The sequence below is a fragment of the Poromitra crassiceps genome (genome assembly GCF_964638095.1).
Source record: "Poromitra crassiceps genome assembly, chromosome: 25".
NCBI classification, from domain to species: domain Eukaryota; kingdom Metazoa; phylum Chordata; class Actinopteri; order Beryciformes; family Melamphaidae; genus Poromitra; species Poromitra crassiceps.
Window position 1 is genome coordinate 19,549,480 of NC_139649.1, and position 15,142 is coordinate 19,564,621.

The 15,142-nt window shown below is 45.1% G+C and overlaps 1 protein-coding gene and 1 pseudogene across 2 annotated transcripts; both read left to right on the forward strand.

Annotated features, from left to right (window-relative positions):
* The first annotated feature begins 2,228 nt into the window (after window positions 1–2,228).
* On the forward strand, window positions 2,229–4,478 carry LOC310798132 (protein HGH1 homolog pseudogene; annotated as a pseudogene). The gene is made up of 4 exons (XR_014553983.1): window positions 2,229–2,304; window positions 2,592–2,723; window positions 3,507–3,645; window positions 4,317–4,478. The product of XR_014553983.1 is annotated as a protein HGH1 homolog pseudogene (transcript).
* A 64-nt stretch (window positions 4,479–4,542) lies between these two features.
* LOC310798134 (BLOC-3 complex member HPS1-like) lies at window positions 4,543–15,122 on the forward strand (the record flags this gene model as incomplete). Its single annotated transcript, XM_083660618.1, has 12 exons — window positions 4,543–4,617; window positions 5,592–5,596; window positions 6,506–6,641; window positions 6,988–7,217; window positions 7,350–7,452; window positions 8,279–8,363; window positions 9,319–9,374; window positions 10,131–10,298; window positions 12,181–12,351; window positions 12,713–12,789; window positions 12,884–13,024; window positions 15,023–15,122. The coding sequence occupies 12 exons, from the start codon at window positions 4,543–4,545 to the stop codon at window positions 15,024–15,026; spliced, it is 1,251 nt and encodes a 416-aa protein (XP_083516744.1). The 3' UTR covers window positions 15,027–15,122.
* Between the last annotated feature and the right edge of the window lie 20 nt (window positions 15,123–15,142).

Genomic DNA, 15,142 nt, shown 5'->3' on the forward strand with positions numbered 1-15,142 from the left:
CACACACACACACACACACACAGCTGGTGGGCAAAGGCTGCCTCCAGACTAATATCTGCTGCTTAGGCACACCTGTCTCCTCTGCCCTTGGTGATGTTGACCAGCTTCTCGATGAGAGAGGGAGGGAGGGAGGGAGGGAGAGAGAGAGAGAGAGAGGGAGGGAGGGAGAGAGATAGCCTGGGTAAACCCATCCCCCACGTGACCTGCTCTCAGACCTGTTCTCAGTCACTATTGTGACTAGTGGCTAGTGACTGGGAACTGAGAGAGCAGGTCACGTGGTGGCTGGGTTTACCTAGGCTAGGAGAGAGAGAGAGGGAGACAGAAAGTGATGAGAATGTAGAAAGCCATTAAAAGTTAATCTACTGATATGAAGCTAATACATCATGTAGGTTTTGGAATATGATGGACACTTAGCACACACACAGACACTCAGTGCATGTTTTATACACGTTACATAATGTAATAGTGGATGTCTGCCATGGTGACAGAAAACCGCATTCTATGCTTTCTATATCCTGAATGATATATTTATTCTGCTTGAGGCTGTAGTGAGGTGGGTGGGTGACATTGCGTTATTGGCCCAAGGGCGTTAAGATTCTATGCATCCAAGCTTCGTTTCCCCTATCTGTCCTTCACAGAGCTGCATTGCTGAAGGACCCAAACAAACGCACGCACGCACGCACACACACACAAACGCACACGCACGCTACAATTACAATCAGAAAAGCAAAATGTCAGGCAGGCAGCATGATGTCAGTGCAGTATAGTACAGTACAGTACTAGCTACTTTTTCAGGCCTGAGCATAGACGGGCCTGAGAATCAGCGGGAGCTATGTTGGATGTTGACTTGAACATGGAACGTTCATGGAACGACTGACATTTAGCTTACCTCCTATAGCTGACGTAATGACGTTACCTGCACAGATTTCCATAAAAAAAAAAGAAGCTAAAAGCCCCACACAGAAAAAGTATATCGGTCAATCAATGACCGGGTAACGTTCTAATTTCACAAGTTCACATTAAAGCAAGTTAGCTTAAACGGTATAACATTCACATTCATTGATTTTCACGGCTATAGCGTTAGCTTGTTGACATCAAGCCGCAGGTAACGTTAGGTAGCATAACATAACGCTAACGCTAGTTGTTCTGTGTAACTTTTATTCCATATTGGCTAAACCAACCGCCTATTATTACCGTCATAATTATGTTTACATTATCAACCACTGAAGTCATAATGTAATATGTTTTACCTGTTAACTGAATTGGCGTCTCGTTGAATTAGACTGGGCGACAACTTCAACACAGACCCGGCTCACGCTCATCCACGTTATGACGTGCTGACGTCATCCACTTTCTCTCCACTTTGCTTGCTGTGATTGGCTGTCTACTAGACGCCGCCATTACCCATAATTCCACGGGCGCACTTTAGCACATGGAATCGCTGATTAATCCTCATTAAAACTGAATTTTAAAATAAAATATGGATATATGAGTCCGTAAAACAGGTTAGTTTTATGTCATTGTATTGTTATTTATTTGATGAATGAATGAAATATGTCACGTAAGTGGCACCATGATACAGATGTATATCCATATGTCTATGTATAAATATGTCACGTTGACGTTGGTATTTCAGTAGAGGGGGGTTGTGTAGTGCAGGGCAGGACCCGTTGCAATAAATGGGTCCGTCTGCTTGCATGCCTCGTCTGAAACGGAGATGACCAGAGATGACCAGAGCCGTGCCGAGCTCCAGCGAAGCAAGCAGGCGACTCGCCTGAGGCGAGGCATCACCAACCGGCTGGACACCCACGACTGTACACCCCCATCTACCTTTTATTTTATAGCCTATGTATCAATGTAGTCCAAAGTCCAAGAGCCTCGATGTGATCCAATTATTCTGAGGCTAATTGCTGCTCTTTAGACCCAACAATTTATAGAGACTACCACACACGGAGGCATAGTGCAGAAAAAACTTGATCTCTCTCACACACACACACTCTCTCTCTCTCTCTCTCACACACACACACACACACACACACACACACACACACACACACACACACACACACACACACACACACACACACACACACCTACACACACACACACACACACACACACACACACACACACACACACACACACACACACACACACACACACACACACACACACACACACACACACACACACACACACACTAGTGTTTCCAGTCGGGTTGTTATTATCGGCGGACCAGTGGCCCTATGGTCCATGCTGCTAACAAGTAACAGTGGAAAAGAACATGGTCATAGGTCTATAAAGGTAAGAATTTGTCTTGTCTGGTAACTTTTTTGAAAACCAACATGTCACCCAGCTATCACGAACGAGTTTAATGATTTCATTTTGTATGGGGAAACCATGTCCAGCTATTGAAAAGATCGACATGCACGGAAATCAGTGTGGAACATGTGTAACGCTAGCTACATACATGCTGCTGAAACAGCAGAAAATGACTACCACACAGAGACATTTGCTACGTTATAACCTAACTAACGCTATAACCGCTGTAATGCGAAAAGAATGTTCATGTTAATCATATTTGTTGTCAGATAACGTTACAGCTGTCACAAGATGCTTAGTGACTCTGAGGCTTTGGAGTTGCTTTCCTTCCTGACCCTTGACACTCGACCTGATGTCAAAGGTCAAGCCACGGAGTACATCCTGGGCCTATCTGGAAACAGGTATGATAGTCAAATTTTTATCAGATGACTTTTATGTTAAAAAAGTATATTACTGTATTATTACTGTGACCTTCGAAGAAATGCAGAGCAGGTCTTGGACCTCCAAAAGGCAATTAGCCAAACACTACACACTGGAGAGTTTACACAAAAATAATCTTTAATCACAATAAATATGATTAACAATTATATAAAGAGAGGCAAGCTGAACAGTGTTCTATGTGCAACAGTGCTGTAGGTTTACAACAGGTGCACACACAAGTCACAGTGGGCCAAGACAGTGACCCACACCTAAAATTGCAACACAACAGATATTAAAATATATTCATATATACAGAATAACAATATCATGCACAATGCACTTCCAATTGACTGGGTCTAGCAGGGAGGAAGTTTGACAAACTGTTGGAAATGATTCCACATTGAAAGTCACTGAGATCTTCAGTACGGCCCATTATACTGCCAAGTGCCAATGATTGTCTGTGGAGATTATAAAATAAGCAAATAAACAAAAATAAAAAATATACTTGACTAGATTGCATAGCTGTATCCTTGATTTATTTGATATAACCTGTCGGCAATTTGTGTGGTTGAAATGGCCAGATCCAATTAGACAGGGTGTCCACATACCTTTGGCAATGTAGTGTATCTATCAATTAAAAGATTTGACTCACCAAATGATTTTGCTTTCTACTACTGCTTTGAGGATTTGCTGCTCTACCAATTTTGTCATCCACTTGTTCTTTTGTTAACTAACTAGCTATTGCTAATCCGTGTGTTCTCCAGGGATGGCCGCTGCTCCCTCCGGTCTAAAGCTGACTTCCTGGTGGCGTTGGTTAATCTGACCGCTGACCCCTCTATTGCCATAGTGAAGGACTGTTACCACGCGCTCATTAATCTGTCAGCTGATGAGACACTGCACCAGGTAATCTGTCTCATGGTTTGATTGAGGATTAGCCACTGTCGCATTGCATCATAGTAGACAGCTACACTGAGGCCATTTACACCTGGCATTAACATGTGTTTTCTCTGTCATCACATTGCAATCAGATTGTGTTTTATCACTTGAAAGTACAGGTGTAAACACCCCCAAAACGCATTGAAGAAGGATTGCAATCTGATCGGCCAAACCACCTCCCGAGGTGGTCAGGGATGCATTGTGTACACATTGAACACAAGTATAAATGCAATGTGTCCTCTCAATCTGGATACAGCAACTTTATGCAGATTGAGAGGACACCCATTTCTGCCATCAGATTGCAATGAAAACACATGTTAACGCCAGGTGTAAATGGAATCAGGTTAATGTGGTCAAGTACAATCTGATTGCAATCTGATGGCAGAAAACACATGTTAATGCCAGGTGTAAATGGCCTCAAAGTCTCGCACACTCAATAATGACACCATAATTCTGTCTTTCGCAATTTACCGTAATCATCTTAAACCTAAAAATTACTGAGAATATGACGACATATATGAGCATTTAAAGGTGACGTGATGTTATAGCAGGTAAGTTGTGACATGTAACATTGTTTTCACAAGTGTATATAAATATCCCTGCATAATGTGATTTGGTGTGTTTCTCGTCTCTCCCAGGTGTTGGTGACAGAGGCCAACTGTCTTCCAGTGTTCTTTAAGAACCTTTTGGATGGAGAGTACTTGTTCTCCGATCGGATCTGTACCATCCTGAGCAACCTGACCCGCCACGTGAAGACCTGCAAGACTGTGCTCAAGGTTAGTCCTCTGAAAGACCCATGAGCCCAACTTGCCTTTACAGCTCGGTGCCCCTGAACATGGCCCAAAAACAAATGACATTGCCTTCATGGATGACTGCATGATTGAAATGTCTATCCTGCTGTGTTGCTTTGAAGAAACCTGCATCACAAAAGTGCAGCAGGTAAGTACTGTCTTTGCTGTGGAACTGCACTGCATCTCTAGATTGTTACATGCATCTAAAATAATTAATATGAAGACAGTGTCAATAAAAATGAAAGACAGTATTAAATATACATACTCTCTCATTATCATGAACATCATCCCATGGCTTGAAATTGGCTTATCGTAAGATATTCCATTGTGTCAACACATGCCAAAAACTAAATACAAATGTAGCCAATCGCAAAGCAAATAGAAAATATTCCAGCACTGCATTCCAAAATAATGCTGTTCTTCTCAGTCATTTTAAGCTCCAAATGCAGTGTTCAATCCATATAAGGTCTTAATAAACCACCATATTAGACAGTGCACAGTTTTCTTATTTTTCCACTGCACGAACTCAACCGCAGAACCGGAAGGAGCTATTGCAATGTTGAGGAAACATAGGATAGAAAATGTGAGAATGTCTCACAACATTTACCGCCATCTCCTCTGACCTCCAGAATATGGATGGGTATCGTTAAGGAATTAACAATACTACTACTCTTATCGTTACTGCTTATCGATCCGGTACTTTAACGCTACTCTTATCGGTTCTTTCTGTTATTTTCAGGAGAGAAAACCCCCCCGAAACAAGTGGGACTGGGTTAGGTTCATTGTAGCTGCAGCTTTAACCCAAAAAAAGTAGCAAAATCTTTGGGTGTGTTTTTATTATTCATTCAAATATCCATAAGAATTAAAATCTTCTTCTACCACTGCCAATACCAACATTCAGTTAGAAAAAGCATATCTCTTTAAAATATATCATAGGCATGTCTTACAGAGTTGGTGAGATAAAATGTGTGAGAACGTTTATGTAGCACTAGCAATTATAGGAAATCTATTTTCTTAATTTCTCCAGCAAGAGAACCGTTAATCTTAGAGCTTATTGATACTCCGGTATTTACAAATTTAGCCCCGTTTAATGCCGGATCTCTGTACCCATCCCTACTCCAGAACGAGTATTGTGTCCATGGACATACTGGACAGGATTTGTTAAACTAATACCAAAAACCTACCTACCACAGTGTCAGGTGACTTGACGATTTTGCCCGCCGCAGCCAACAATTTACCTGCATTTAGTATAGCACGTGCCTGATGTTAATTTCAGACCGTGTCTGGTCTGCTATGTTTTGGGGTGGTCAATCTTAATCTTTATTTATTTTTTAATCCTGAGATTAATCTGCATTTATTTCACTTGCTATTTAATGTGATCATTCTGTTGGCTATCTAATGCATGATCTAATGCAGCTATCTGAAGCCAGAAACTGGTTAGTTATTTTTATTGGCACAAAAGGTTAAAACATTTGGATCCAAACAACATTCAAAAAAATACTGGACAGGGGACAGGTGGTACAACACATCCTGTCACTCCTTCAGAGACATACTGTCAGAACAGTAAACATGAACAAAGCACGGATCATGATCTTCCAAACGAAAGCCAGATCACAGGGAAAGATGTACCAGTTTACACACACACACACACACACACACACACACACACACACACACACACACACACACACACACACACACACACACACACACACACACACACACACACACACACACACACACACACTCTCCATGCTTTGTTGATTTTAAGAAAGCGTTTGATTTAATATGGCATAATAGTCTCTTCTATCAATTACTCAGAAATGATATTGGGGCAAAATGTATGATTTGATTGAATGCAAATATTGTGAAAACGTGTGAGGACAAAAGATAATTCTTTAAACAAGGCTGCACGGTCTACTAAAGTTGTAATGTATCTCCAGTGGTTTTCAATGTACACATTGAGCAGTTAGCAACACTAGCCCAAGCACTTCCAGTATTTAATATGTTACAATTGTTGTTTGTGTGTGTTTCAGGTGTGTAGTCCAGAGGTTACTGCCCTACACCCAGTACGAGGCCTCCACAGTGAGAAGGGGAGGAATCATAGGCACCCTACGCAACTGCTGTTTTGACCACGGTGAGACACACAGAAAGATCAGAGATGAGACTATGGTGACACACACAGTGGCGAGTAGGTTACTCAATGTACTGGATGTTCCAAACCAGCCCAACGGACAGAAATGTATCCGTCAATAATTCTGTTTTCCAACGGACCAGTTTGGCCACAAAATGCCATTTAGTTCATAAGCTTTGACGTGCTGTGATTCGCTGCCTAGTGAGCCATAGCATAACTGAGCCTGTCAAAAAAAACAGTCGGGCCCTGCGCAAGAAATCTGCTGTCCAAGTGTTTAGGTTTCTTTGTGACGCATCAGCATAATATCAGCATTGTAAATACAAGTTTTCCCCTGGAGAATTCTGACTTCATATCTCACAATTCTGACTTTGTTCTTGCATGCAGGATTTCTTCATTCAGAGCTCGCTTCAGTTGGCCATGAAATCATCCCCCACGCTGCCCCCTCTCTCCCAGGCGGTGGAGCGGCTGATCCACCCCACGCTGTGTGAGCAGTGCATCGAGTTCCTGGAGCGCCGCTTAGTGCTGCAGCTCAACAGCAGCGTGGAGCGAGCCGGGGAGGAGGTGCTGCACGCCTTCATTCTGGTGCACACCAAACTGCTGGCCTTCTACTCCAGGTACAGTCAATAGAATAGAGAATGTTTCCATAAACAGTTCCATAATTTGTTCCAGAAATCACGTTGACTGCTTTGCGCTCTTGCAGTACTTAAGATTTGATCTTGCTTCTTCCCGCTCTCGACTCCCTCCAGTCGCAGTGCTAGCACGCTCGCCACCTCAGACCTTCTGGCCCTCATCATCATGGCACAGAATATGTTTCCCAGCAACGTGGACCTGGATGACCCCGGCCCCGAGGTAGATGTTGCTGACGGTTTGCTCTCAGAATGCTTTGAACTGCCTCGTGCGTTCTCTCTGATCGTCTCTGTGCGTGTTTGAACTGCCTCATGCGTTCTCTCTGATCGTCTCTGTGCGTGTTTGAACTGCCTCATGCGTTCTCTCTGATCCTCTCTGTGCGTGTTTGAACTGCCTCATGCGTTCTCTCTGATCGTCTCTGTGCGTGTTTGAACTGCCTCATGCGTTCTCTCTGATCATCTCTGTGCGTGTTTGAACTGCCTCATGCGTTCTCTCTGATCGTCTCTGTGCGTGTTTGAACTGCCTCATGCGTTCTCTCTGATCGTCTCTGTGCGTGTTTGAACTGCCTCATGCGTTCTCTCTGATCGTCTCTGTGCGTGTTTGAACTGCCTCATGCGTTCTCTCTGATCGTCTCTGTGCGTGTTTGAACTGCCTCATGCGTTCTCTCTGATCGTCTCTGTGCGTGTTTGAACTGCCTCATGCGTTCTCTCTGATCGTCTCTGTGCGTGTTTGAACTGCCTCATGCGTTCTCTCTGATCGTCTCTGTGCGTGTTTGAACTGCCTCATGCGTTCTCTCTGATCGTCTCTGTGCGTGTTTGAACTGCCTCATGCGTTCTCTCTGATCGTCTCTGTGCGTGTTTGAACTGCCTCATGCGTTCTCTCTGATCGTCTCTGTGCGTGTTTGAACTGCCTCATGCGTTCTCTCTGATCGTCTCTGTGCGTGTTTGAACTGCCTCATGCGTTCTCTCTGATCGTCTCTGTGCGTGTTTGAACTGCCTCATGCGTTCTCTCTGATCGTCTCTGTGCGTGTTTGCGTGTGTTTGTGGAGGATGTGGACAACACGTCCGGTTCCGGGCCTGAGATCTTCTACACCCCAGAGCCTTCCCCTACAGACAGAGACTCCAGCGGTTCAGGTAGGTTGTGCAGAGTCTGTGTGTGCGCATGTGTGTGGATTATGGTTTTTCCTTTTTGTACCAAAGCAAACAGCAGTAACAGCTTTTTACGTGTTTTAGTAGTCCACGGTCATGGCTACACTCACTTACTATACAAAATATCCCTAGAAATGATTATTAAACGATGTTCCGAGAGTGTTGAAGAAGTCATTTAAGTATAGTTACTGCTTGTGTGTGCCAGTATAGAGAGCCGCAGGGATGACGTATTTTTGTAGTCGGAACGTGGAAGTCCCGGACTTCCTGGTTCTTCACTGTTTCTCCCTATGGGATTTGAATGGGTTTTTGCCACGATGCTTCAAATAAGGTCTCTGGGCAACGCAAGTTTAATCAAACGCGAACCAGTGTTCAGCCGGATAATCTTCACACATGAGGACCCCTTTCATGAGTTTTAAAGCGTAAATGCGAGCCCTAGAAGTAAAAAGCTTGTGCTAAGCTAATCCAGAACTACACACAGTGTCGCATAGGCTTCCCCGTCACGTCACCACTCAACCTGGACTGTTGTTGATGTGTGCGCTGATGTGCACTGATTACCCCGGGCTGAACCAGGTGAGGGAAAGAGAATTTCCGTGTTCGTCCTTTGAAGTGATGACGTTATTGACGTATAATATCCCCGTCGACTCAACAGTGTAGTCTCATTTAGCCGTTTGCTAGCTAGCCGCCCTTTTAACGGCACGTAAAAGCTTCAAAACTCATAAAAGTGGTCCTCATGTGTGAAGATGATATTACTAAACACTGGTTCGCGTTTGATTAAGCTTGCATTGCCCAGAGACCTTATTAGAAGCATCGCGCCAAAAACCCATTCAAATATCCCATAGGCGAAAACAGTGAAGAACCAGGAGTGTTAGCATCGATGATTTCCGGACTTGTTCCTGCGGCTCTCTATAGCCCTGTCTTCCCTTTGTGTGTTTGTCACCAGACAAGCCAGGTGGAGGTGGTACTCCTGTGTTTGAGTTTGTGGACCCAGACGTTCAGGTAAGAGTGTGATTCAACGTCTTTCCTTTAAAGGGACAGCTCACCCTAAAATCCAAAATACATATTTTTCCTCTCACCTGTAGTGCTATTTATCCATCTATATCGTTTTGTGTTAGTTGCCTGAGTTTTGGAGATATCGGCCGTAGAGATGTCTGCCTTCTCTCCAATACAATGGAACTGGATGGCACTCGGCTTGTGGTGCTCGAAGCACCAACAAAATACACCTGAAAAACTCAACAGCAATGTCTCTTTCCAGAAATCATGACCCGGTTACTCAAGATAATACACAGACTTTGTTGTGAGCAGTTTCATGTAGGAACTATTTTCTTTTGTAGGAACTATCTAGCAGCTAGCGGGTGTAGTTCGGTCAAAAGAAAGTAGTTCCTACATGAAACTACTCATAACAAGGTCTGTGGATTATCTTGAGTAACCGGGTCATGATTTCTGGAAAGAGACATTGCTGTTGAGTTTATCAAACGTATTTCTTTGGCACTTTGAGCACCACAAGCCGAGTGCCATCCAGTTCCATTGTATTGGAGAGAAGACAGAAACTCTATGGCCGATATCTCCAAAACTCAGACACCTAATACAAAACGATATAGATGGATAAATAGCACTACAGGTGAGAGGGAATATAATATGGATTTTGGATTTTAGGGTGAGCTGTCCCTTTAAAGCTGTTGTGGATGATCTGCAATACTTTGTATGAAATCAAGCATGTGCCTTGGCCCTGGACTAAGACTGCTCTGTCTTCAGATGGCAGAGGACAGCTTGAACACTCTGGAGGTCCCGCCCCCTGACCCTTCAACCCCACGCAGAGTCTTCTTAGAGGTGTCACTCAAGGAGGGCCTTTACCCGATGATGCCTCACTCCATGTACTGTCTGCCGCTGTGGCCTGGGATCACTCTGGTGCTGCTCACTAAGGTTTGTGGATCACTCTGGTGCTGCTCACTAAGGTTTGTGGATCACTCTGGTGCTGCTCACTAAGGTTTGTGGATCACCTCAGATGCCTTTTTCCATTGGCACTCTTGCCCGTGCTGAGCCATGCTGATTTGCGTTTCCTTTACCAATTTAAACTCGCTGAACCCGACATGGACCTTCTCCGGAGTCGGGCCAAAGTGCGCCAGACCCGCCTCCAAGCGCCTCCAACCCGTGACGTCCCCCCTTCTGCCTTCTCCCCTTCAAGCAAGCAAGCGTGCGTTGTGAGCGGTTGTGAGACTCAACTCATGTGTCTGTGCTGGAGACCAGAGAAAGATGTTGCTTCTCTCAGCTCTCAGTACTTTTGTAGCTTCTAACTGGATCTCTGTGGTTTGAGCTTTAGTTTCTCTCTTGTCTTTCTGTTTGTTTTCAGATATCTATTGCTTTATTTGACCGTTCCCTGAGCGCTTTCAGCCGTATCGGAGCTGTGTTGTTAATGAAAACATTTCCTGCTGCTGCTGCTTCATATTAACACGTTCACTGCCAATGACGTGTTGATACGTCAAAAAAAATCCAACGGTTGACTGCCAATGACGTGTTAATACGTAAAAAAAAAAAATTATAATAATTTTGACGGTGGGACGTTGATCTAACCCTTTTACATCTCTTATATAAATATTGAAGCCACCGAACGTGTACAACCCATTCCACCGACCCACTAAGTGGCGACAGTGCTCTCCATTCTAGAAAAAGCCGAGCCAAAACTGCAGGGGAACGTGCGATGAAACCATTCTCATACTGTAAAATGGATTGGCGAAAACGCTTTCGCTTTCGCGCTGATTGCTGGCGGTGGGGGATTGCAAATTTGCATAATAGATTATGGGTGCAACACACTTTGAAACACGCAGCATAAATAAGACCAGAATCGCAAAAGAAACCCCGTTTCTTGGGGTTTCTCAACCGAAACCCCAAGAAACGAGCGAGCCCATCCTCGCCCAGCGGCCGCCAGCAGACAGGAGCAGCAGCAGCAGCAGCAGCAGCAGCAGAAACGAGCTTGTGACACGCCTGCTGCAGCCAAGAAGAACACACACGGAGGGAGGAGTTTGAAGTAGAGGGGGGTTTCCTGCTGTTATGGAGGAAATTACTGTTCAAAACTATTGTTTAGATGTCTGACGTCTTACTGATGCCAAAAATGAATGGTTAAAGTGACTGTTCTATCGAATTTCACAAAAAGCTATTTATCTCAGCTTAAATTTTCAGACGCTGAAACCATGCTGTATTCAAGTGCTAATGCCTACATAACTACTAACTCTACAAACTAACTCTTTTAGACAGAGAAAGCACACATTCTATTAGTTCTTTTGAGATATTTTGTGTTCACAAAATCTTAGCAGAAAAGAATCCTCGGGTCTTGAAAGATGAGCCAGAATCCTCAAAAAAACCCTCTGGCAGAAGCTACCTACAGTAAAAAAAAAATGGCTGGCAGTGAATGTGTTAAAAGCTTTCCATTGACAAACTAACGGAAGGCTTTTTATTGTGAAGGACTTAGAGGAAATGACATGTTTATCCACCATTTTTACAGCCGTGCCTTTTTACAGCCCGTTGCTTTTCGACATCAGTTAAAGACACACCTTCAAGCGGGTAGCCCGGGCTGCACACTCACGCAGTCATTTTCCTCTCACCCTGACTTTCTCAATCTCAATGTATTGTTTCACAGCCAGTAGGGGGCACACTTATATCATCTGTAAGCATGCCTTTATTAGATCTCATCACTGAAGAGAAACACAGTGATCTGGACTTGTTTAACTAGGACCCTTTCATGCAATATTCATGGCATCTAAGCATCTTCCCATGTTTAACCGCCCCACCCTCTCTCTGTCTCTGTCAGATTCCCAGCAGTGGAGTGGCCATGTCAGTGTACGTGTTCCTGGAGGCCTTTGCCAAGCTGGAGAAGCGTTTAAGTGAAGGCCAGGAGGGTTCTGCTGCCACGCGACCTCTACACGACCTCCGCAGCAGACTGGACAAGTTCATCAAAGTCCTGGGGCCCAGTGACATACAGGTGTGTCTATATTTATATTGTCCAAAAAACAACAGTAGCGACTCGAGCACACTCAAGAATAATGTCCAATTGTGCGTCCTGGTGGCTCACCTGGTAGCACACGTACCACGGAGGCTCGGTCCTTCGCGCAGTCGACGCGGGTTTGAATCCGACATCCGCATGTCACCCCCCCTCTCTCTCCCCACCTTTCCTGTCTGCCTACTGTCCTGTCTAATAAAAGCAAAAATGCCCCAAAAATAATCTTAAAAAAGAAAGAAAAAAGAATAAAGTCCAATTAAAGTGCAGGGCCAAGGCAAAGTATTACCGGTATTACTAAGCCTTCAAAGAAAATATGTGTTTGCTCCTCTTCTTTTCCCTCTAGTCCGCTCAGCTGCAGAACGTGTGGACAGAGTTCAAGAACCGTGCCTTCACCAAAGCAGGGCCAGGCTTCAACAAAGAGTAAGTCCACCGTTGCCCTCTACTGGCCGGGATGGCTCACGGCAGATCTGCTGGGGCGAGGCCTTTGAATTCTGAATGGTTCTGTTTGTTGCAGGCTGATCCTGTGGTGTAAGAGTATGAAGAGCCAGCTGTGCGGCGTGTACCGACAGTGTTTCCTCAGTGAGAACTTTGGACCGCCAGACGTTCCCCAGCGCCTCTCCCCCAGCCTGCAGGAACCAGCTCAGACTATGGTGCAGTGCGTATCGGGCCGCTTCACTTCTTACTGCACCTCGTATTACTTTGCATATTGTTTTTAACTATAGAGAGGCAAAGTGAACGTCACTTCCTGCTTCAGCACTAACTACCACACACAGCCTATAATATTATAGCCTATGTTTATAAAAAAAAAAAAAGTAAAATATCGATACTGGGATTTATGTATCGATACTTGTTCCTTTACATGAATATCGATTCAATATCGATATATAGATATTTTTAACCCAGCCCTACTTGCAATAGGGGGGCCGCGGCCAAAGGCTAGTGGTATTTGGGGTGTCTTGGCATGGAAAAGTTTGGGAACCCCTGAACTAGACGACTAGCTTGTTCAGAGAGCAATATAAACAGGGAGAAGTCTGCTACAATGTGATGAGCCCACCTGAATAAATTAACTTTTTGTGGGAATTATAATATCCACGCTCGGTGTCTTCCTTGACACCTGTGTTGGACTGAGGGCAGTTACATTTGAAATCCGTCCAGACAGCTGATCTTTTTTTCCTTCAGATTTTCCGCCATTTTCTCCCCAATTTTACTAGCCCACTCCCCCCCCCCTGCTGCCCCGCTCACTGCTCCACCCTCTGTCCATCTGGGCAGAGCAGTAGACTAGCACCATGCTTCCTCCGACACATGCACAGTTGCCAGCTGCTTCTTTTCACCTGACAGCTTCACCGGCAGGACGTAGCACGTGGGAGGATCACGCTATTCCCACCAGTTCCCTTCCGCCCGACCGACCAGAGGAGGCGCTAATGCCACACAGCCAATCGTGCCTGTAAGGACGCCCGACCAAGCCGGGGGTAACACGGGGGTGCGAACCTGTGACCCTCGTGTTTGGTAGACAGGAAATCTACCGCTACACTACCCGGACTCGTATGTTCTTTACGGTGGAAAAAAGCTAGAAGCAGACACAAACACAAGGGGGGGAAACGGGTATTGACCCGACAAATATCTTCTCTTGTCAAATGCCCGCTAACATCGGTGTTGTCCTCGAGTGCCCACCGCCCGGGTGGGGTCGGCAAAAGGGCCTTTCTGTGTGGAGTTTGCATGTTCTCCCCGTGCCTCCCGGGGGTTTCCTTCATATAGGAACCCCCTTCACCAAAACATGCAATATCCTGGTTGCTAATGTGGTTCCTCCTCTGGTCGTTAAGGGCGCCTGTTCAGAGGGAGGGGAACTCATTGGAATAGCGTGATCCTCCCACGTGCTATGTCCTACCGGTGAAGCTTCCTCTGTCAGGTGAAAAGAAGCAGCTGGCTAACTGCCCATGTCTCGGAGGAAGCATGGAGCCAGTTTCGGCTCTCCCCAGATCGGCAGAGGGTAGAGTAGCAACCAGGATAAATACATTAAATTAGCACTAATGGGGGATAAAAATGGGATAAAAAAAATCGGGGGGGGGGGGGGGGGCATTTCGCATTTATTTAGGACAGTAGGCAGACAGGAAAGGTGAGGAGAGAGAGAGGGGGGATGGCAAAGGACCGAACCTGTGCAGGAGTTTAGCGGAGGAATACGGTAGTTGTACGGTTGGGAGAAAAAGCAGTGCCGAATGCGACGGCTGTTTGGCGGAAAAGTAAAGCGCTGAAAATTGTCAAAATAGAGCGTGCATGTACACTGATATCGATTTGTTTAGGTGGGCGTTGTTTTAGGTGGCTAAATTAGGTTTTAGTTCTTGGCCCCCTGTACTAGAGAGACAGAGCTGTTGAGGCTGCTGCTTCAGAGTGCTGGCTCTCGATAGACGGTGCGCTCAGCGTCCAGAACACTGTACCTATTTCAGTTAGTGTATGCAACTAGCTGATAGGACCCCACTTGAAAGAAATTGAACTATCCCTTTAATGCCCGACACAGATTACCTAAAGGATTTTTTTCATGGCCAGGAGAATCGACCAACTGCATCTCGCATCATAGGGGTTATAATAATAATAAATCACATAAAATACAATTGTACTCAGAGAAGTTTGTTGAACTGCCTCTCATCTCTCCCTGCAGGTGAAGTACTTCACCAAGAGGAGGGACTTCCTGAAGTACATGGAGAGAATGGAGACAGAGGGCCTCACACCTGCAGAAGGCCCGCGGCAGCCCTCCTCACCTCCAGACACACTTGGACTT